This window comes from Mus musculus, chromosome 5 (assembly GCF_000001635.26).
Source record: "Mus musculus strain C57BL/6J chromosome 5, GRCm38.p6 C57BL/6J".
NCBI lineage: Eukaryota > Metazoa > Chordata > Mammalia > Rodentia > Muridae > Mus > Mus musculus.
The window spans coordinates 111,271,523-111,292,680 of record NC_000071.6 but is presented as its reverse complement, the minus strand read 5'-3'; the positions used below and the strand labels follow the sequence as shown (position 1 = coordinate 111,292,680).

The following is a 21,158-nucleotide window of genomic DNA, read 5'->3' as shown; positions in this document are numbered from 1 at the left end:
CCCTGGCTGTCCTGGAACTCACTCTGTAGACCAGGCTGGCCTCGAACTCAGAAATCTGCCTGCCTCTGCCTCTCAAGTGCTGGGATTAAAGGCATGCACCACCACGCCTGGCGATACCTTATTTTTATATTTTCTAAATAATAGGAAAGACAGAGCATCTGGCTCTTGGATGGCATCTGGCCTTTAGTTTTAGAAACTGTCGGCTGAGCTGAGGGTGGGCGCCCACAACTGCCCTTTGTCCCTGGCTTCGCCTCCTCTAGTTTGGATCTTTCACATCTTTTCTAGATGAAGATTAGTTGCCGAATGGCCACCCTTTTCATCAGGAAACAGCTGGGGCGTGAGAGCAAGCAGGACTGTAAGGTGCTTAGTGACACTGCTGTGATTCTGTCCCCAACATCCCCTCATGGCTGTCTGGTGCCGAGGTGGGAGAGAGTGTCTGGATCCTTCCTGTGCCCTCAACGTGATGCTCCTCCCCAGAGGCTCAGGGCAGCAGCCAGCCAAAGATTGGAACTCACCTGAAAGACGAAATTGCCTGTTCTCTTTGTAAAAGGATCTCTCCCCCCCCCCCTCTCTCTCTCTCTCCCTCTCCCTCTCCCTCTCCCTCTCTCTCTCTCTCTCTTACAGTATCAGCAAGCTAGCAAGATGTCACACATCTGCCAGTGTCCTACTGTGCCTTGAGCTCAGCCTCTGTAGCTGCTGTGCCTCCTCCTCCTCCTCCTCTCTCTTCGGGAGCTATGCTTCTGCCTCCTGGCTGCCTTCCAGTTTGACCATGCGAGGACTTTGCGTTTCTCCTATGCAGTGTCTCATGTTCAATGCACATGAGCATTTCTGGGCATGCGTGCTCCTCGTATGGCTTCTGACGTATCTCTGGTTACAGCGCCCCTCCTGCCCATCCCATCAGCCCTGTGCTTCTGACAGCCCGAGCTGTTCTGAGCTGCAGCCTCTGCTGCTTTCTTGATTCAGCCTTGCCTGTCTGAGTGTCTCCTCTGATTTCCCGACTTGCCTTCCCAACTTCTTGTGCCCAGAGTTGACCCATGTCGCTCGCAGCTTAGAGCTGCAGCCTCCTCCGGGGTTGTGGATTCTTGCAATTACATATAGAACTTTTAAAAAGGATTCATGTATGTATGTATGGGTACTTTGCATGTACATCTGCACAACAGAAGATGGCATCAGATAGTTGTGAGCTGCCATGTGGGTGCTGGGAATTGAACTCAGGACCTTTTGAAGAGCAATGAGTGCTCTTAACCACTGAGCCACTCTCCAGCTCCAGTATAAGAAAAAATTTAAGCCCCTATATTCCACTTATTTTGTGGAATTACAGTTGTTGTTTTTAAAGACAGGGTTTTTCTGTTATGTCCCTGAACTCCCTTTCTGTTATGCCCCAGGCTGGCCTCGAACGCAGAGATCTGCCTATGTCTGCCTTCCAAGTTCTGGGGCATGCACCACTATGGCCAGCCCAGTTTTATTCTTAGGACTTTACTCACAGCTGGTGTTCTGTACCCTACCTGTGGGTTCCTCATCTATGGGTTCAACCAATCATGAATTAAGTTTTGGGAACATGTGTCTAGATGCCCCCTATGCCGTCCCTACTCCCTGACTACACAGCTCAGCAACTACCATAGCAGGTTCTCAGGCCAGTGGGTCATCGGCAGTTACCCGCCCCGAGTAAGGCTTACAGGAGGATGTGCCTGGCTTAAGTATGGAGACAGGCACTTGAGTTCAGGGAGCCCAAGATGCTTGCTGTCTTCAGTGTTTTTGTTTTATTGGGGTCCACTGTGTCAGCTTCCAGAAGTCTAGAAAAAGGCTATATACTTAAGAGACACTGAAGCAAGCTCAGGGTGGCTGGAGGTATCCATGGACATTGTGGTGTGTGCTTTCTCCTGGTGGTTCTGGGGGTGCGACCAGGAGCCTCACACTTTCTAGAACAGTGCTCTCACAACTCGACCCAGCCTGTATTTTTGTATTGATTACTTCTGTGTCAGGGAATGAATGCACTTGGAATTGAGGAGCCACAGTGCGTACGTGCCCCTTTGTGATGAGTAGCGCGGCACACTGTGACCATTGTGGTGGGGACTGGTGCTCTCTGCTACTGTCTGGGAGTGAGCGTGTGGTCTGCATGTGTGCTGTGTTCATGAACACCCTCCACGTGCACATGAGGAGCGTGGCTTCACTGCTCACAGCAGGTTTCCCATTCGCTGGATTGTATAACCTACCACATACCCTGGTATTTTGGCTGTGTAGGGTTATGGGATGAAGTCTCCCTTTATGATGGGACATTTCTCAGTACTGGATTGTCTGTCTTCTCTATGTGAGTTTTGAAGGCTTCGTTGTCAACGTTTTTGCCTTTCTGCTACGCCCATCGTGAGGCAGCAGGGCCAGTTTTCCCTGCTGTTTCTTTTTGCTGGAGTTTTTCCACCCTCAGTTATGAGCCATCTGGGGCTGTGCTGCAGTGAGCCTTGCAAACGGCACGGGCAGGACAGCAATGTTTTATACATTGCTGCTTAATATTTTCGCTGTCACCCAGTGGAGACAGCTCCCGCACCTCGCTGTCCGACTCGCTAGCTTTGTGCCTCTCCACACAAAGGATGGTTTTCTCCCTGAAAAGGTTCCTTGAAAGTTTCTTGGAGGAGGCGGGCGGGGGGGGGGGGTTCCCGGGTGGCTAAAATCTGTTTGATGTGTTTTCCCTCCCACGTAGCCGTTCAACAGTAGACATCATTGGCTCTCCACCGTGAGTCTACAAGAGCCACAGTGCTGACCATCTAAGGTCCTGTGTATGGCTAGAGTACCAGGTGCAAGTGCCCCTTTCTCTCTTCCTACGGTGCACTCAGGTGTGTGCTCATTTGTAAACATGGTCACTCTGGAATTGTGGGAAAGGGATAGAAAGAGACTCGGAGACAGCATTTAAAACTGACAGGCTCATGCTTTAATAGACACTGAATCACAAAGGAAGGGCCAAGCGCCCTGCAGCCTCAATAAAAATATGGAGTTCTTTTTACATGGCAAAATTTCATAATATAAAAAGTTTAATGCTGTCTGGAAATTGTGTAATTTACAAAAAAGAGTCCATGTAGGCCAAAGGTGGCTAACAATGCATATAAGGAGAGTGAATGCCAAGTAGGGAGGTGCCCAGGACAACGGGGAGGGTGGGTGGGTGAGTGCTGGCATGGACGTCTCTAGGATCCTCTACAAACAGGCCCAGTTCACAAGCCAGGAGTACAGTGTGTGAGGGGAAGCTGCACTGTTGCCATTTGCCCGTTTGCAAGGTGCTGAGGACCACTGTGCCCGGCAGCACCTCACCAGTGACCCACTGATCAGTGTGGACTGATTTTTCTTTCTTTCTTTCTTTTTTAAAGGGGGAGGAAGGTGAGACCTGTGCACTGGTGCAGAAACAATGTGTAAGTTTTGGTGGGTGATTTTCTTGGGTGTGTTTGCAGTTAGGAGTCATTGCTGGTGAAAACTGGGGCAGCCTACGGCCTTGCTGTGTGGTCCCACCAGGCTCCCAGAGGAGGCTTCTGCTGGTCTGGAGCATATCTTTGTCTGGTAGGGCAGGGTAGAACATTTAAGGAAAAAATGTATTAAAAACTTTTTTTTTTTTAAATTTCCTGAGCTTAAGGGGATGTCTCTCTACTACCAGCAAAGGGGAAACAGAGACCGATTTTGTAACTTTGACTCAGATCTGTTGGCTTGAAGAGCCAAGAGCTAGGTCGGAGCCACCTCCACCAAGTGTGAGGCCTCGCTGAGGCTTTGGGCCCAATGGGCCAGTCGGTCTCCCCTGCTTCCTTGAATACTTCCTGGCCTTTTTTTTTTTTTTCAGTTATGTGTATCAGGAGTTGCCAACCTTTCTTTTAAGAGGCTGGGTAACAGGTGACTTCAGGCTTTGTGAACCAAGAGGCAAAAATCAGGATTTCTGCTGTACTCATTAACCATTTTAAAAGGTAAAATCCATTGCTGACTTACTGCCAAGACAAACAAATAGAACTTCAAACTCATTCACCAGCCTTAGCTGTGGGTCACGGTCGCCAAACCCTGACCCATACAGAACTCTGGTCATACAGTCTCGTGATTTGAAGTGTCCGCTTTGCGACGTAGCTGAGAACTTCATTTGACTTTTATTTCACATGCGTGGAGTCGTTGCCAAGACTGGCATAAACGATGACTTGGGTCTGCACACCGGTCCCGTTAGTTTTGCCAACTCTGTTTTCCTTCATCGGAATTCACATCTGAGACAAATAGAAAGCAGCCCAGGTACCAATTTGCTCTTCAGTGTCAGTCAGAGGAAAAACAGCGTACCTAGGCAGCCTGGGAGTCCTCCTCCATGGCTTGGCAACCACACATGGTTTGAGGGGCGGAGGTATTTGCTGATGGCGGGCTGCGCCCTGGACGAAAGCACAGAGAGCCAAGCTCCTGGGCACTTGGGGGCAGGGGAGGGGAGAGGCTGAGGTGGTGGCTAAGGGGGAACAGAGCCCAGCCACCTGCGTTTGTGCTGAGGTTGATTCTCGGTTGCCGAGGACCTGACTTCTTGGCAAGTGGTATTTATGCACAGTGCTGGGTTTGGTTTTTTTCATCTGCTACATGGTGAGTTAGCTCCCTGCTAACCTAAGATAGTATGTGCTGCTTTGTGGAGTTATCTCTCTCCTAGGGCCTGGGCCAGGTTAGAATGGCAGTCCCCTTACTGTGATTGTCACTGAGGCGGTTGGGTCAAATGCAGAATCCTCTAGGACAAAACTCACTGGAGTGACAAGGAGTCAGTTTACAAAACAGCAGCACAAGGTAGCGGCTACAGAGTGAGGTCCTAGTGTGGTGTGTTGGTGTGGGCTGAGGCAGGAAGATTCCTGCGGACCCCACAACCAGAAACAAACCCAAGTCAGAGCCTCCTTCAAGGTCAGGAGTGCCCTGGGGTCATGATGTCATGCAGGCCCCTGGACCCCTGTGGTGATGTCTGCTCTCACAGTGAGGAGGGAGGGGGGACTTAAGTCTCACTGCTCACACGGGAGGGAGGGAGGGAGGGAGGGAGGGAGGGAGGGGTATTCTCGCCTGACCTGGTGGTGGTGCAGTGTGTGCAAAGACTGACCTGCTGAGTGGCAGCCAGCGGGGCCTGGTGACCAAGAGAGGAGAGCTCTGCAGGGAGAAGAGGAGAGACAGAGACGCAGCAAGGCAGCTGATAACATGGCAGGGGTTCCAGTCTTGCTAGCCAGGGGACTGACTGGATTTTTGTTTGTTTTCTGTTTTTTGTTTTTTGTTTTTTTTTTTTTCTTTTTTTCCCTCTTTCTCATTTTTTTCTTTAAATAAGGAAAGTGAATAATTTCAACCATGCCCCCAGGAAAACTTGATTACTACTTATGGATGAATATTCAAAATTTGACATTTAAAATTTCTCCAGCTTTTAAAAATAATGGCTATAAATGCAAAGTACTATTGATAATAAAACCAAGTGTTTGTCCATGTAGAAAAAAGGTCAGTTATGTTTTAAAAGCACAATGTTGTGTTTTAAACCACAATTGCATAGTTCTAAAATGCCTGGACAAGAGTACAGAATTTTTATTTTTATTATTTTTTTTTAAGAAAATTCAAGTTTGGCCAACAGTGGGGTCAGAAAGGCCCCTGGCCTCGCTCACAGGGAGCAGCTGGGGATGCAAGCTTTCAACGCGAGTTATTGCATTGTGGCTGTGACTTCGGAATCCACCAAAAATGGCTACGATTTAAATCACAAAGAATTGGCATTTTGAAAACCATAGTTCTCCTTTTGGCTAATGTAATGCGTCAGTGCAGAACTTGACTTAGAGCGTTAGATCTCCCACCAGCACCTGGAAGCCCAACGAGAGCTGTGTGCACTCCTGAAGGAAAGGTATGCATAGAGACTTAGTAGCAAGCCCTGTGGCAGGAGCATAACTCAAGCAGGGGTGAAGCGGCAGAGAAGGCGCTGCCATTCCCACGTGAGACCTGCTTTGGGTGAATCTGGCCCAGGGTTTACCCGTGAGTACAGTGGCATTTGGCGTGGCAGTGACCTTGCCCAGGGAGCCCGCCTGTCCGGGGAGGGATGGTATCAGTGGCTATGTGGGTGGGTGACCACGCTGCATCAGGGGCCCCGGGACTCTGGCTGGAGTGTGCACTGAGTTGGGGGCAAGAAGCTGCTTTAACATTTGGAGGAAGGGAAGAGCCTTCCTGGGGACAGGAACTTGTAACCGTTGGCCAAGGGAAGTCTCAGAGGGCGCGGGGCAGCTGTGGTGCTGCGGCCACCGGCCGTGGTCAGTGTTGCTGTATCCGTGCACCAGTGGCCGTTGGTGGGGACTTTGGGTGGCACCTCGTCATGCCGCTGCACAGACAGCTCCTTCAGTTCCAGCCTGTCTGCCCCACCCTCCTCCTTGCCGTGCCGAGGGGACAAGTTCAGCAGGCTGAGGACATCTCTTTTTGACGTCAGGGTTCCCGGTGCACCTCGACATGTTTTCCGGGGGCCCCTGGGGGGCTGGGGTGTGCTCTGCCAGAGCATCTTGAGGCTGTGCACGGCCTGCACCTTCTCATCCGGGGCATCAGCTGGACTGGATCGAGCAGAGCCAGCTGAAGAGTACGAGAGTGCTGGAGATGGCGCGCTGCACGCAGGGGAAGTGTTCCTGGGGGACTTGGAAATGTGAGCGCTGTAAGGAGAGCTGGGGTACTTGAGTCTGAAGAGTGGCGGGTCTGCCGGGGAGACTGGAGTGTCACGGCCAGGTGATGGGTGGCTGCTGCCAGGAGGGCTCAGGCCATCTTTGCCCGACACCTCTGACGTGGCAGGGCTGCTCACCTTGGGAAGAGATGAGCTCCTGGCTGGGGGCTGTGGTTTGACAGTGAGTGGCGACAGCTGGCTCCTCTGATGAGAGAGGATAGGCTTGCTGAAGGCGCTGGTCTCTGATGCCCTGAAGACTGTGGTGCTGCTGGGTGCTACCACACTATCTTCTCGGTCGGGGCCGGCTGGGCCACCACTCCTCTGAAGGCGCTCTACTGCCAGGAGATGGCTTTTGGTCTCCTCTAGGATCCTCTGGGCCAGCTCCTGGGGGTCCAGCTTTGGGGTGCTCTCCTCTTGGGACTTCACAGTGCTGTCGGTCTCCGTGCTGGACTGGTCCGACTCACCTGTGTCTGAGCTTGCCAGTTTCCCCACTTTCTGGAAGGGTGAGTTTGGGCTGGGGATCAGGGTCATCTTCACGGGGGAGTTGGGAGTGCTGACGCTTCCCTTAGAGCTGACTGAAAGCCTCACACCACCTGGGGCCTTGACACAGGGCTGCTTGGGGTCTGGGGAGAAGCGTGTCTTCCCCTCGCCTTGGTAGGTTGCCAGAGGCTCCATGCTGATGATGGAGAACCCCTCGTATTCTTCTTCTTCCTTGCTGGCCCCACGTCTGGCCTGTGGGGACGTCTGGCGCCGTGGCAGGGTGGCTCGTTGCGGGTGGGTGCTCTTGGACCTATCATAGTCCTGTCGTCCTCGGGGACCCCCGCCTTCCAAACCCCCCTCGGGCTTGGAGACAAAACTCATGGAGGAGGCGATTGAGCTGAGACTGTACACAGAAATGGCGTCGGAGGCAATGCTGTCTGCGCCCGTGGGCGAGAAAGGAGGGTGCTGGTAGCCCAAGGGCAGAGCGTTGGACACAGACTGTGCGGATGCCAGGGACTCCAGAGAGGAGGAACTGTCCAGGCTGAGGCGCTTGGGGAGCTCAGTGGAATCTAGGCACAGAACGTTCAGGCCAAAGAACAGTTAGGATTTTACAGACCAACACTTCCTTCATGAAGCGTCCCTTAATGCTGGAAGCTAGCAAAGACTTACTACCTGGGTACAACTTGAATCAACCCTGACCTCGTGAACAAGAGGTAAAAACCCTAGGACCTGCCTGCCCATGTGCCACAGGCTTCAGCCCCTTCTCGGCTCCTGTCACCTTCCACTCAAGCCTTACTTACTGTTCTTCTGAGTGTCACTAGTGAGCTCAGGGCCCCCATGTCCTTTACTTAAGGCTTGTCTTCAGTGCATGCATAGCCTCTGCTTCTGCCGACAGGGCACGGAGCTGCTCTCCTTGTCTAGGCTGACCTCTTCCCAGGCATCCCACTCCTCCTCCCTTGGCAGGCATCTCACGGATGGTCTAGTGCACACTGAGCCCAGGACTGCACCCCACCCCATGCCTGCCACTGGTTCCCAGACGTCTGTGCAGTGCTGCCCCGATGGATCAGCACCTGCTCTGAAGGCCCAGCATCCCCTGGAATCTCCCTGTTACAGTGCACATTCTTTAGCATGACCTGTCCGTTCGCCTGCCCTCAGACCAGGGCTGCCACTCAGCTGCCAACTTACTTTCTCTGGGACAACAGCAGGGCCAAGCATGGTCCCATGGGCCCCCTCTTACACTGTGTTCACTTACACAGCCCTGAGTGGGACAGGCATAGCCCGACACCATGCCATGTCCCATTAGCGCCACTGTCCCCTGTTTTGCCCCCACTTTGCTGTTCCTGAGGCCTTAGTTCCTTATGCTGGAGTAAGCAGTGATGAGTTTGCTGCCTGTATACCCCAAGGATGAAGCTCTCCAGAGCGAGGAGCTCTGCAGGTTCCTCCCCTAGAAGACTCTAACACCGACTATAGATGCATCTCTCCTCCAGAGGGACAGGGGAGGAGCTTACCGAAGAGTGACAGCAGGGACTGGAGAGCGAAGTGGGTGGTGCGCCGGCTAGCCTGTTTACCAGTTTTCAGGATCACTTCCTCTTGGCCCACTTCACACAGGTCAAACCCTAGAGGAACATGGAAGATGCATGGTCCTCACCATGGGCAATGTGGCAGGGGTGCCAGTGAGTACCCAGGTGGGGTCTCCCAGTTGATCCATCAGGAGATCAGGCTGCCTTTCTCAGAAGAGCTACTGGGCATAGCCTCGCCTGCTGATGTGGACTGCTGCCTGACTCTTCTGCAGTCTTTCTGGACACTTAGTCAAACACAGACTGGTCTGCTCAGGCTCTCTAGGGCAAATGTAGCTGCTTGGCACTGGGGCAGGACTTTGGGCTGGCACCCAGGAAGGAGGCCTCTCTCTACTTGAAGACAAGGCCTGCCTGTATGCCCTCCATATCTCTTGTCCTTGGGGTCTGAGATGTACTTCTGCTAAAAGGAAGGCCATCTTTTGTGCCCGAGGGGCCAGCTCCCCCTCCTAGGGTTTTAATGGGCTTTGGAATAGCGCAGAGGGCATTGGCTTTCCTGAGCGAGAAGCTGGCTAATGAGGTGTTGATGCTGCAGTTAAATGACTTCAGAGACATCCTAGCAGCCACATGAAGTGGAGCATCCCTTGAGACCAGGAGTTCTAGGTTAGCTAAGCACCACAGAGGCAGCCAGCAAGTACTCTCTCGGGCACCGTGGCCAGCGACTGTCCCCAGAGGAGACCAGCTGGGCTCCCTACTTGAGACACCACTGAACCTGCTGGAGACTGTGGGGTGGGGAAGGAAAGAGGGCTTGCATGAGGGCTCCGTACCTGGCCTGGAGGCTGGCCCTGCCCTGCCCTAGGCCTGCTGCTGCTCTTGGTCCTTCTGTCCTGACTACTAGTCGCTGAGGTCTGGCCTGGCCACTATCCCTTCCTCCAGCCAGCAGCCCCCTGGACATGTGGTAATGCTTGTGTCTGTGTTGGTGAGGTCAGGACAGACTAGAGGGGACACAGTGCTGGAGGGAAGGGGCTGCAGCATCAGTGTCTTTGGTTGATAATTTCTACAACACTGGGTTTGACCCAACAGAGGACAGGAGGGGGAAACAAGAGTGAGGAGAGCTGAAGTTAAGTTAGAGGCGCTTGGTCCTACCGAGAGCTGCCAGGAACTCATGGCACCCTGGGAGCCGCCATAGCTGGACACTGAGGGAGACTGGAATGGGAGCCGAGGCAAAGTCCTGTTCCTTCTCACAGGCCTGCAGCTGAACCAGCACCTGATGGAGCTGAGGGAGGGACAGAGGTGAGCATACTCTTGCAGCCTTTTGAGCACACCACCCAAGCCTCATGTCACCTGTCACATATTGTCCTCTCATGACATCTGCAGCCCTTTCCCAGTCACACCTACTGTAGCCTACCCCAGTCACACGTGCCACAGCCCCCCTGGTCACACCTAGTGCAGCTCTCCCCTGGTCACATCTACTGCAGTCCCCCCCTGGTCACACCTACTGCAGCCCCCCCCATCACACCTGCAGCCCCCCGTCACACTTATTGCAGTCCCCCCTGGTCACACCTACTGCACCCTCTCTGGTCACACCTACTGCAGCCTGCCCCCCTGGTCACATCTACTGCCCTCTGTGCTGGCCATGGACAGTAAGGCAAGGCGCTGTGTGGAGCAAAGGTGGAGGAGCCTCCAGGGGCCCCAGCTCTGCCTCAGCCTCTGCCTTCCCTAAAGCACGGGAGAGGCTGTAGGAGTTGGGGAGGGGAACTGTGACTGACTGCCTCCATTTTGCTTACATGCCCAAAGGTAGGCCATCTTTAGGGTCTTGCACTAGATGGGGAAGATTTGAACTCTACATTTTGTGACCACAACACTCATGGAACAGTTCATATGAACCCTGCTTCTGGGGTAGGGGTGTTCTGCCTGTGTTTGTCACTGGTTCTGCCTCTGCTGCTCAGGTAGAACTTGTGAGGTCAAATCAGGACAGAGTGGAACAGAAAAGGGGTAGCCAGAGCAGAGGAGGGGACAAGTCCCAGCCCAGAGCTCCGTGCCAGCATTTGTGTGCAGGGCCAGCGCGCTTGGAGCTGCAGGGTCCTGGGGTGGGTGGACAGGTGCTCACCTGACAGCAGCTGCTAATTAAAGTTGTACTTACCATTCCCACCATATTTTTAACAGCCTTCAGCCAGCAGAGTATAAGGAAAGGAAAGAGAGAAAGAGAGAGAGAAAGAGAGTGAGTTTAGATTCAAGCGTAGCAGTTATGCACACAAGCTGATCACTGCCTTAGGAGATGCTGCACCAGCCTGGCTCTGACTGGAGAGGAGTGAGAGGCAGCAAGGTGGGGGGGGGTAGGGGGGACACAGGAGATGAGCACACAGGAGATGCCTTGGCCAGTGTCCAGTCGTCCTGGGGCTCACAGAGAACAGACTCGAGGTCCCTTTGTTCCATGAAAGCAAGAGACATAAGGAGCTGGCACTCTGAGGCTCTTGGCCTTGTCTGCAGTGTAGGGTGTGCAAGTTCTGCATTCTTGTCTGGAGAACACAGGGCTGTGTTCTGAATGTTTTTACATGCAACATTCTAGAAGTGTCCTCTAATGCAATTCTGCGAGCAGGTGAGGCGTGCTAATTATAACACCAGTGGGAACTCAAGGAAGGTAGGTCACTGGCTGGTTCTGTGTCCCAGTGATGGTGCCAACAGTCCCAGAGAGAGGCGTCTCCCGGAGCCACTGAGGGTATCTACCCTGCTCAAGCTCATATAGGGTAACCACACTGCACATGGCTGAGACTGGTCCATATACCACAGCAGCGTGCACTACTGTGCCTCTGGGATGACCAGGGAAACCACTCTGCTTCCTTGAATGCCATCCAGAGCCTCACCCCCCACACCCATACACCTGGGTGGACTCTGGATTCTCAGTGGCCGGAAGGAAAGTCGGGGAGACAGAAGCTGCTGGGAACGGGGCTGCTGGGAGCTCAGAGTCAGAATTCAACCCCCCGAATTCCACATCTCCTCAAAGCTGCCTCTTCTCTAAAAGGGCTTTGCCCTCGGTGGCTGACACTGTCACTTAGCTGGGGAAGGTGGCAGGGCGTGAGAGGACAATGAGCAGAGGGCTCTGGAGACACCTGGATCAGCCAGCGGCAGGGCTGTGAGCCCTAAGAACCTGTCTGTAGACCTTGCCTGCTCAGAGGTCCTGGCCCTTCTTTCTCTTCATGGAGGCAGGGGAAGCCACACTCCACATTTCTGACGGGCCTGTCTGGGTCCGTCACTCTTTCTGTCCAGCCTGCACTTAGCACCTGGCTCTACTTACCCGGCTGATAAGCTGTTCTCCCGTCTCTGAGGCCGTGATGAGTTTGCACAGTGCTTGGAGGGCTGGGTTGGGCAGACCTGAGCAGGGACAGAGGAGCAGAAGTCACCTTCCAAGGAGTGAGTTCCAGGTGCTCGGCCCTGAGGGTGGTTAGCTACAGGCTGGCCTGGCCAGTGACATGTTCCTGTGTGGCCTGGGACAGGAACATGTGGCCTCCAGAGAAAAGGAACCCTGACACTGTGTTTCACTCTCTGACTCTGGGGCAGCCTAGATCCCAGGTGATGGTGCACCTCTGTCACCCTGGTTGCTCTGTGATTTTGCTAGAAGCATAGCTGCTGGTGACAGGATATGCTCAGGACCACTCTCATACTCTCATCAGGACAGGACAAAGCCCAGATGTGGCCAACAACCATCACAGACAAGAAGACTGGGTAAGGTGGTTATCAGCCATGCATCCGTGGCAGTACCTCTCTGGGACTCTCTTTCACCTCTGGGGATGCTTCTAGCTACAAGGCCCAGCATCCTTGTGTGACCCATGGTCCCCTCTATGCCATAGCAGCTTACCCAGCAGGGCCTGGAGAGTGCTACTGCATTGCTGCAGCCTGTCGCCTGGGTCTGAGGTTGGGAAGAAGACGGCTGCCGGCAGCCCGCTGGCCGCAGGGTCCAGCCGGAAGCCCACTGCGGTGAGAAGAGCCTGCCATCCAGGGATGCCGCCCACTTTGTTCTCGACGCTCTGCTGAGATGTGTACATGGCATTGCGCTGTCCATTCTGGATCCGCTGCAGGGACTTTTCCACCTGGTGGGGATGAGGCAGGCAGAGACCCAGGTCAGCCCTGGTCGTCCTCCTGGGGCTTTGGGGGAAGGCGGTGTCATGCTGACTACTGCCACCACCGGTGCCTGCCAGATTTTCATTTTCTGCACAACTCTCCCAATGGACATCTGGCTCTGTCCTGAGATGTCACAGGCCCCCGAGGCACATGTGGTTTGCAGACTGTCCAGCATGTCACTTGAGGCTTCTCTTAGAGCACAGCACAAATCAGACGTTTGGGGGGAGAAGAAGTGTCCACTTACTAAGGGTCAGGAGTGGCTGTCCCTGGGACAGAGGGGTCTCGGAGGCACATTGCCTCCTGCAGGGAGCTAGGGGTGTGGCTCTGGCCGTTACAAAGAGGAGGAAAGTGGTAAATATACCTGTAGCCAGAGGCCTCATGAGGCCCAGAGAAGGCCGGCTGGACAGAGAGGGCAGAAAGTGCAACTAGAAGTCTGCAGTGGTGTAGAACTCGAAAGGGCTCACAGATACGGGGTGACGGAGAAAGCTAATGTCTCGGCGTCCCCAGGGCCTGGAGTGTGGCTGCTCACAGCAGCTAGGCTCCCCTGGGAACAGTGCCTGCTGACAGCCTAAGATTCAGAACCTCCACACACACCCAAGCTTGAAGAACGATGTACCTTCTCTTTCATCAGTGTGTACAGAGAGCCCCCGACCCAGGGTGTGGGGCTGACGGGCCTGGCTTGGGTCATCTCAGTACGCTAAGATGACTGATTACCCAGCAAAGATGGCCTGCCCACCTTAAGCCACAGCCTACTTCCCACTCCTGCTGTGGCTCCTCTGAAGCTATGGTGTCGCTCTAGGCCTGTGAGGTGACCATAGACAACCGTGTGTCTGCCTGGGCCAGGGTTGGGCTGGGAATGACAAGAGACTGCTCTCCATGTTCTGAGCAAACGGCAAAGACGGGACGAGTTCTGTGCCACCGTTTTATTTTATTTTTGGGAATGAGGCAGTCAGTCTTTCGTAGTCCAGGCTTTAACCCCTAGTCCTTTTAGCTGTGCCTCCCGAGTGGCTGTCTTAACTGGCAACTTCTAACTGTGCAGGCGCCTTCAGGCCTCACTGACACGGGCTGGCCAAGGGCACAATCAGTCCTTTCCTGAATTCAGGGAAAGACTCTGGTAATGATGTCTGTCGGCTGTTGGGGTCTTCCTGCCAACCAGGGTCTCATCCGGCTAATCCACCCTAGACCCTGAGGCATCATCTCACCGCCCCATCCCACCCCCACGTAGGAAACTGAGCGGTTGGATCTAGCCACCCCCATCTCATGCTGTCCCTGCTGGTTTTCACTGGCACCATACCCAAATTCCCCAGAGGGTCCCGTCAGCCCTTACCAGGTGCAGCAGCACGCGCAGGGCGTCCCGTGCCCGCTCCGGGTGCTGCAGGATCTCCGTGAGAGCTTGGCCGATGAGTGACGAGGGGCTGTTCAGTTTGACGTCACTCCCGATAAGTGTGAAACCTGAGGACAGCAAAGAGGGCTCCTCAGGGGACAGCGGGGGACAGCACTGCTACCCTGGCCATTTCCTCCCAACTGCCCAGTGAGAGAGCTGGGTGCTGGTGGGTGTGGGCTGTGCTTGGCCTCTCGGACACCCAGACTGCTTGGCTGTCTCTGTGAGCCACAGGTAGGTACTCCAGAGCAACCTCTGACCTGAGCAGCCTGAAGCTTTCTTGTGGGAAAGAGGCCTATGGGAGAGAACTTGGGGCAGGAACCAGCAACCAGGGGTAAAGACATGTTGTTCCTCCAACTTGAAAGGCCAGATAGCTAAGCAGCAGGATCCCATTGGTCTCCCTCCCGGACCCCTTGGCTCCTTTGCCTGCCTCGGTTATCTATCAAAAACAAAACAAAACAAAACCAACCCAAACGAATGTCACTTTCAAACAAGCACACTAGCCCAGGAAGCCAGCACACAGGCAGGGATTCCTGTGGGAATGAAGGGCCAGGCAGAGGGTCTGGTCTCAGACACAGATACCGAGGAGCCTGGACAGGACAGGTATGGTCTGATGAGGGACTGTGGGTCACCAGGACCTGTGCTCTGTCTGCCAAGGCACCAGCTGTTCTGTGGCACAGCCACACTGAAGCCTTGTGCTGCTAGTTACAAGGCGAGGCTACCCTGGAGGAGCTGTGACACCCACTAGGGGTGCTGGGCTGCAGAAGGGTAGGTGACCTCTACATGGCACACATCCGTATCTACACCTTCCCGTGACCGTATCACGCATCCAGGGTCTCTCTTTTTTTTCTTAACACAGGGTTTTGAATTGGGTGCCCAGTGACAGACACTGTCCATTGGTGCTGAGAGCTGTGGCTTCCTTCTGAGGGTGACCTGGAAGGTGGTGGCTGTGCCTCCAGGGACTGAGTATGAGGGAGAGCCTTGGCACCCAGGGCCTTGTTTCCCACCCTCCTGCGGCTGCAGAATGGCATCTGCTCCCTACCTGCCCAGTTGGAGGGATGTGAGAAGGCCTTGCTGCTCTGCACCACCTTCATGGCCTCGCCCAGGGAGGCGCTGGCCTTCAGGCCATTCAGCAGGGATGAGTAGAAGGCGTGAACGAACATCTTGGAAGCCGCGACCGGCACGGGCCACAGAGCCACAAGCACACACTGCGCGCCAGCGGCCAGGAAGGCCCGTGTCAGCGCCACCAGGCCGTCTGCTGTGACGCGGCCGTTGGCCTCCTGGGACGAGCTGAGCACCACCAGCTTCACTGACAGCCGCAGGTCCAGGAGGTCAGCCGCAGTGAGCAGCAGCTCTCGCAGTGGAGGGCAGTCTGAGATGCTCTCGACGTCACTCGCGTCATCCTGCACCCGCAGCGACTCGGGGATCGTGTAGGGGTGGCCAAAGGAGCTCTTGCTGCCGGCGGGGTTGCCCTCTGTGTTGGGTGTGAGGACCAAGGCCGACAGCTTCCAAGAGACGTGGGTAGCAAAGTGGACACACTCGGCCTGGGTCAGGGCACTCATGACCCTCTCCTTGGTGGCCATACTGCCCACCAGGGGCTGACATCCCAGGAGCTCTGACACCATGAATGCTTCCTCCTCTGCTGAGGGCATCGGGCCCCACAGCCACCTGTCCATCACTGCCGATGGGAGTTTAGGGTTGCCTATGACGGCCGCCATGGTGGTGGAGCTGGAATATGTGGGCGGGGTCTTCCTCAGGTGACACTGTGAGGAGAGGAGACCCTGTCAGCCAGGCAGCTGGTGTCCTGGTAACATCCCTCACCCTGAGTGTTCAGCATCTTTGTGATCCCGTACAGCCAGTCCCTGCTGTCAGCAGGGCAGAGGCTTCTGCAAACTGGGCAACATCCAATGCCTAATGTGCTTTGTGAGCCAGGCGACAGCAGGGAGGCCGATGGCAGGGAGGCCGGCTCCCTTCCCATCTGGGACCTGGAGTCGGCCATAGAGACTTCAAAAGTTTGTTCCGTTCCCTCTGAACTGATCCTGCCTCTTGACAAAGTTGTAATTCAACATCAAACTAAAAAGATCTTCAAATCCACTGAGGCAGAAACTACCCTGTATGAATTATGCCCTGGGTCTGGTTGCCAAGCCCACCTGCCTGCCCCTCAGGCTGCACAGGAGACCCAGAGTCTGGGCAGTGTGTTGTTACCTTGGAGTGCGGACCAAGCGAGCGGACGGCGGGCACAGCGATGAGGGTAAAGCGTTCGTACAGGTACTCGTTGGAGGCGCTGCCCTTCAGGAGAGCAAAGGGGACAAAGTAGAGCTCCCCCTCCAGAACCAGGACCAGCTGCCGGTGCCGGCCCACGGGGCCGCTGGAGTGCATTAGGCCCTGCAGAGCAAGAACAAGAGCGGACTCAGGGTGGGAGGCCACACTGACCATCGCCCTGGCTAACTGTCACGGCAGGGCTGGAGACTGGATGTTGGGCGTGCTGCCCTGTACAAGTGTTAACAGGTACCGCACTTGGTAATTACTCGGAGGGCGGGCTTCTGTGTTAGGTAGCAGACAGTCTGTCAAGTTCTGTGAGAGGCTGGGGGGGTGCGGGGGAGATGAGAGCCACCAGTCTGAAGAGGAGTGGCACACAAAGAGCAACTACCTGTGGATGCAGGTGTTCTCCCTGGAGGCAGAGGATGAGTGCAGAGAGACCTGCCCTAGCTGCCTTCCAGGAACATAGCAGAGAGACCTGCCCTAGCGGCCCTCCAGGAACACAGCTGGAGGGCTGTGTTGCCACCAGGACTGGGGTGCGTGCCGTGACCCTCTCGGGCAGCAAGGACTCCTGGAGCCTGGTGAGTCTCCCATTTGATGAGGCACAAGGCCAGACACTCAGAGCCAGGAGGACCTGGGGTCATCCAGGGACTGTTGTGATGTCAGGGTCTCAATCTAGCTCCCCCAGCTTTGAAGGCAGTGTTTCCATTTATGGCGTCTGGGGGTGGGAAGGTGTTAGACAGGCAGCACTTCTCTTGCCAGAATCTCACGTGAGGACCTGGGGAAGTCTGTGTGCAAGCCACAGCATGCAGACGCTGACCGGCCCGCTCTGCCCAGAAGTGGCCTTTCCAAAAGTGGGGCTGGGACTCAGAAGAGACAAGCCAACTGTGAAGATGACCCAGCGCCCACCCATAATCCCAATACTCTGGGTGTGGGGGGGAGGCAGGGGGATTGCCATGAACTCAGGGTGAGCCTACACTAAAGAGCAGGACTCTGTACTTGAGAAGAGGCATGGGAGGAAGTGGAGAGGGGAGAGAGCGCCTGGGAGTGAGGCAAGTATGGCTGCCACTCAACAGGGATGGAGTGGGAGTCACCGCAGCCGTGGCACTGCAGGCAGAAATGCCTGTCTCCTGGGCCCAGCATGCTTCCTGCTGACTCAGTGAGGTTGACAGGCTGTGCCCTCAGGAAGCAAATGTGCTCATGTGACCCATCTGCCTGCTGCCAGAGGCACCTGGCTGAGGGTGGCAGAAATGCTGGCTAACCCAAAGTGACAAGTGTCTGGTGGGAAGCTCAGGCTTCTCGGGGCCCCGAGCCTTGCTTCCTTTTATAATCTGGCTAACCTGGGGGAAAGAGAATTGAAATCGCTGGGGCACCTGCTTGCTTTACAGGCAGCTACACGAGCTGCTGTACGACCCAGGGAGTAGGAAGTATGTCACCGCCACCCCAGAAACGGCAAGTTGGGATGGGGAGCTCTGCATGGCATGGGCAGAGCCTCTCCGCTGCCAGCACACCTCCACTCACAGCCCAGGGAGCAGAGGGAGCTGCCGTAGCACGGGCCACAGCACACGCGGTCAGGTGTGAACACATGGCTATCCACAGTGACGCGATGTGTTGGAACAGCCAGTGGCTGGTGCCACACCTGACTCGCAGCCACGTGTCATTGTCCCTCTGGCCTCTGCAGACAGACAGCTGTGTGTGTAAGTTGTGTGAATGACCTCTTTGGAGCATCCAGCTTCAAATTTTACTCCAAGCAGAGTGGAAGCAAAGGGATACAAAGGTGAGGCTGGCAGGCTGTAACTAGGGCAAGCCCAAAGTCTGAGGATGCTTAAGTCTGGGCCTCCATAGAGTGAGTGACTGCCCACCTGGAGAAGGCCCTACTGCAAGCCTGCCTCCAGGGTACGGTGCCTTGCACTGGGTGAAGCTTGCCTGCAGTGTGGAAGGAAGATCATACATGTTGCTGGTATGTACAGGGCCACACTCCAAGTCAGCCCTGAAAACACCACTGGTCATAGGTTGTCTGGTCACCTGGGCTTCAGAGATGAGATGGCTCCCTTGTCCTCTCACAACCAGAAAGGCAGACCAGGTCTCAGGCCCATTGCTGTCCTTAACACCTTTAAACCTGCTGGGACCACGCCACCCACACCTCCTGCCTGCTTTTCACTCAGACATTCTATACTGCTCCCTGGTGACTGTAGGTGGGATCTGGCTCAGCATTTGCTGATGGTCCTGATAGTACACTTCCCTGGAAATACAGTCAGCCAAAGGCTGGTGTGTGGTCCCCCCCCCACCCCTCCGCCGCCGCCGGCCTACTATGTCCCACTTTCAGTTGTGTCGGGCCTGGTTCCCTAGCTAACTGAAGGCAGTTGTTGAGATAATCCCATGCCCCACATGAAACATCCATGAATCCCAATCTGCGGTTTCTGTGACAGTGTGGAGGGAACCGGCTGTTTCTGGAAGCTGATGGACAGTGTGACTCCCCATAGGGCTGGCAGCGTCAATGCGCCCTCTGGTGGCCTCTGGAGAGGAGTGGCATGTTTCCAGGAGGCCCGCTACAGGACAGTCATGAGAGAGGGCCGGAGCTCCAGACTCTGGGGCAGCGCACACCAAGCATGTCTAAGCATGTGTTAAGTGTGTAGCTGTAACTGGACAGGAAACAGAATCCCAGGTTCTCAGAAGTGCTTTCCTTAAAACAGTGGATCCTTTGTCTTTAAAGTTTGAGCAGTCTTGCCACGTTGCTTGCGGTGGCTGAGAGCTCCTGGCTCACTCTGTCTTGTGTGAGAAGCATTGGCCCCTCACCTGCAGTGGACACAGTCCTGGTGGGTACCTGGTGGTCAGCATGCAAAGGTGTTTTCTGGTGGCTGTTTTACCTGTTTAAGGCTGAGACCACCCTTCTTTGCACCTCTGCAGGAGCGTGAGGGTGTGTAGACCACCTCAGCACACTCTTACTCTGGGGGGAGTCACAGAAGAGGGACTGTTTGAAGCACACCCCGCTGACTCTGGGCACCTCCTGGCCTCAGCTTCCTGCTGACTCCCAGCCTGGCTTGGACTTGTCACCAAGTATTGGACCCCTAGGGTGAGCGGCACCTCCACTAGATGCTGCCATCAAGGGGGCTGCCTCAGCTGTGGGTTCTGACAAGCATGTACACAGGACACGTGGCCTGTGATTCGTGGGGGGAGGGAGTATCTGGTTTCTGGCTCTTGGAAAGCCCCCAGGTCGCCACAGAAACCATGACCTAGTGTCTTCCTAGGGTCCTCTGCTTTCTGTGCTGTATCAGATCCAGTGCAAATGCACCTCAGACTGAGAGCAGCTCTGTGCACATGCATGAGGCCTCAGGCCAGCTGCTGAGGGACATGAAGCTGAGGGATGGCCCTGGCCATGACTGGGGAGTGAATTAGGTCACAAGGGAGAGAAGGAGGAGGCGACAAGAGCCAACTCCTCAGATCCCATTGTTGCTCTGTGGATGGCAGAGACGGGGGACGGGGCTTTGGGATAGAGGCCTTGCTGATCTGGGCAAGCAGAGAGCACACTCACAGCAGTCTGCCTCTTCGTCTTCCTCAGCACTGATGGAGCAGAGATGCAATCGGCTAGGAGCAAAGGTGGGAGGACGCTCAAGCAAGTGAAGAATGCCGAGTGGGGAGCTCTTCCAGGAGTGCAGAGGACTGCTGGGACTGGGGAGCACTACTGGGAGTTCAGAGGACTATAGGGAATGGGGAGCACTGTTGGGAGTGGGGAGCACTTCGAGTGCAGAGGACTGCTGGGAGTGTGGAGAGCACTACTGGAACTAGGGAGCGTTGCTAGGAGTGGGGAGCACTGCAAGTTCAGAGGACTAATAGAAGTGCAGAGGAGTGCAAGACTGCTCGTGGCAGTGGGAGGCAGGAGAAAAACCCATGTCTTCCTCAATCAGCAAGGTACAGTGAGCTGGAGCCCTATCATAGCAGTGTGGAGAGCGTGAAGATAAGAAGGGACAGGGTGGAACATGAAGGGAAGAGGGGCTTGGCCTTTCCAGGAGAAGGCTTCAGACAGGAACTCCTGAAGGGACCTTGAGGAGGGCCCTGGACACAGCAGTTCCCCCTGCCCAGGTGACAGTCCCTGCCTGCAGCCCTAATGTGTTGTACACCTTGCCCTGTGCAAACCCGACATGTCCTCTAGATGGTCCTCACAGTCCTACAGAGAAAAGACATCAGGAAGGATGGCCAGGGTCACTTGCCAGAAGACAGGAAAGTCATCCCACAGCTGTTAGGCCAGGTGAAACACCGCTGGAGGACCAGGGAGGTGCCCATTCAGGGAATGGAGAAGTCATATGTGAACTGTGGTCTCTTAAGGATACACGGTGCCTGAGAGAGAGAGAGTTGCTGAGGGATGCTCCTGCCTCCTTAGAACAGCTGTCTGTGACTATCCTGCCTGAAACTGGCCCCTAAATTCTCAGACCCACCAAGGTCCCTGTACCACCCAAGAGCACTGTTTGAATTAAGCAGGGATATGGCAGGCTCATGTGGCTTGGATATGCCAGCAAGAGGGCAAGGTAGGCTGTAGTTGGTGTCTTTAGCACCAGACATTGGTTCTGTGTTTGAGACCCAGGCAAAGAGCAAGGGGGTGGCCTGGGTCAATCCAAATAAACATCTAAGATTAGGTAGGCGTGGCTGGCATTCATTCCTAGCACTGACACGTTGAGCCTCATGACCTATAGACCAGACGAGGAGCACACGAGGACACTGAGCCAAATGCGTTCAGCCCATGTAGAGCAGAGCAAAGCAAAGCACAAGC

General features: G+C 55.0%; 1 protein-coding gene across 6 annotated transcripts in view; it reads right to left on the bottom strand.

Annotated features, from left to right (window-relative positions):
* Nucleotides 1-2,900: 2,900 nt before the first annotated feature.
* Nucleotides 2,901-21,158, bottom strand: part of Ttc28 (tetratricopeptide repeat domain 28) — a 409,996-nt gene continuing 391,738 nt past the window's right edge. For all 6 annotated transcript variants that reach the window (XM_030254333.1, XM_030254334.1, XM_030254335.1 and 3 more), the window contains 9 exons: nucleotides 16,340-16,519; nucleotides 15,177-15,897; nucleotides 14,081-14,205; nucleotides 12,491-12,722; nucleotides 11,930-12,006; nucleotides 10,778-10,801; nucleotides 9,781-9,910; nucleotides 8,629-8,736; nucleotides 2,901-7,689 (listed from right to left, as the gene is read on the bottom strand). In XM_030254333.1, coding sequence (XP_030110193.1) covers nucleotides 6,134-7,689; nucleotides 8,629-8,736; nucleotides 9,781-9,910; nucleotides 10,778-10,801; nucleotides 11,930-12,006; nucleotides 12,491-12,722; nucleotides 14,081-14,205; nucleotides 15,177-15,897; nucleotides 16,340-16,519 — 3,153 coding nt within the window. In that variant the 3' untranslated portion in view covers nucleotides 2,901-6,133. The remainder of the gene's footprint in view (nucleotides 7,690-8,628; nucleotides 8,737-9,780; nucleotides 9,911-10,777; nucleotides 10,802-11,929; nucleotides 12,007-12,490; nucleotides 12,723-14,080; nucleotides 14,206-15,176; nucleotides 15,898-16,339; nucleotides 16,520-21,158) is intronic.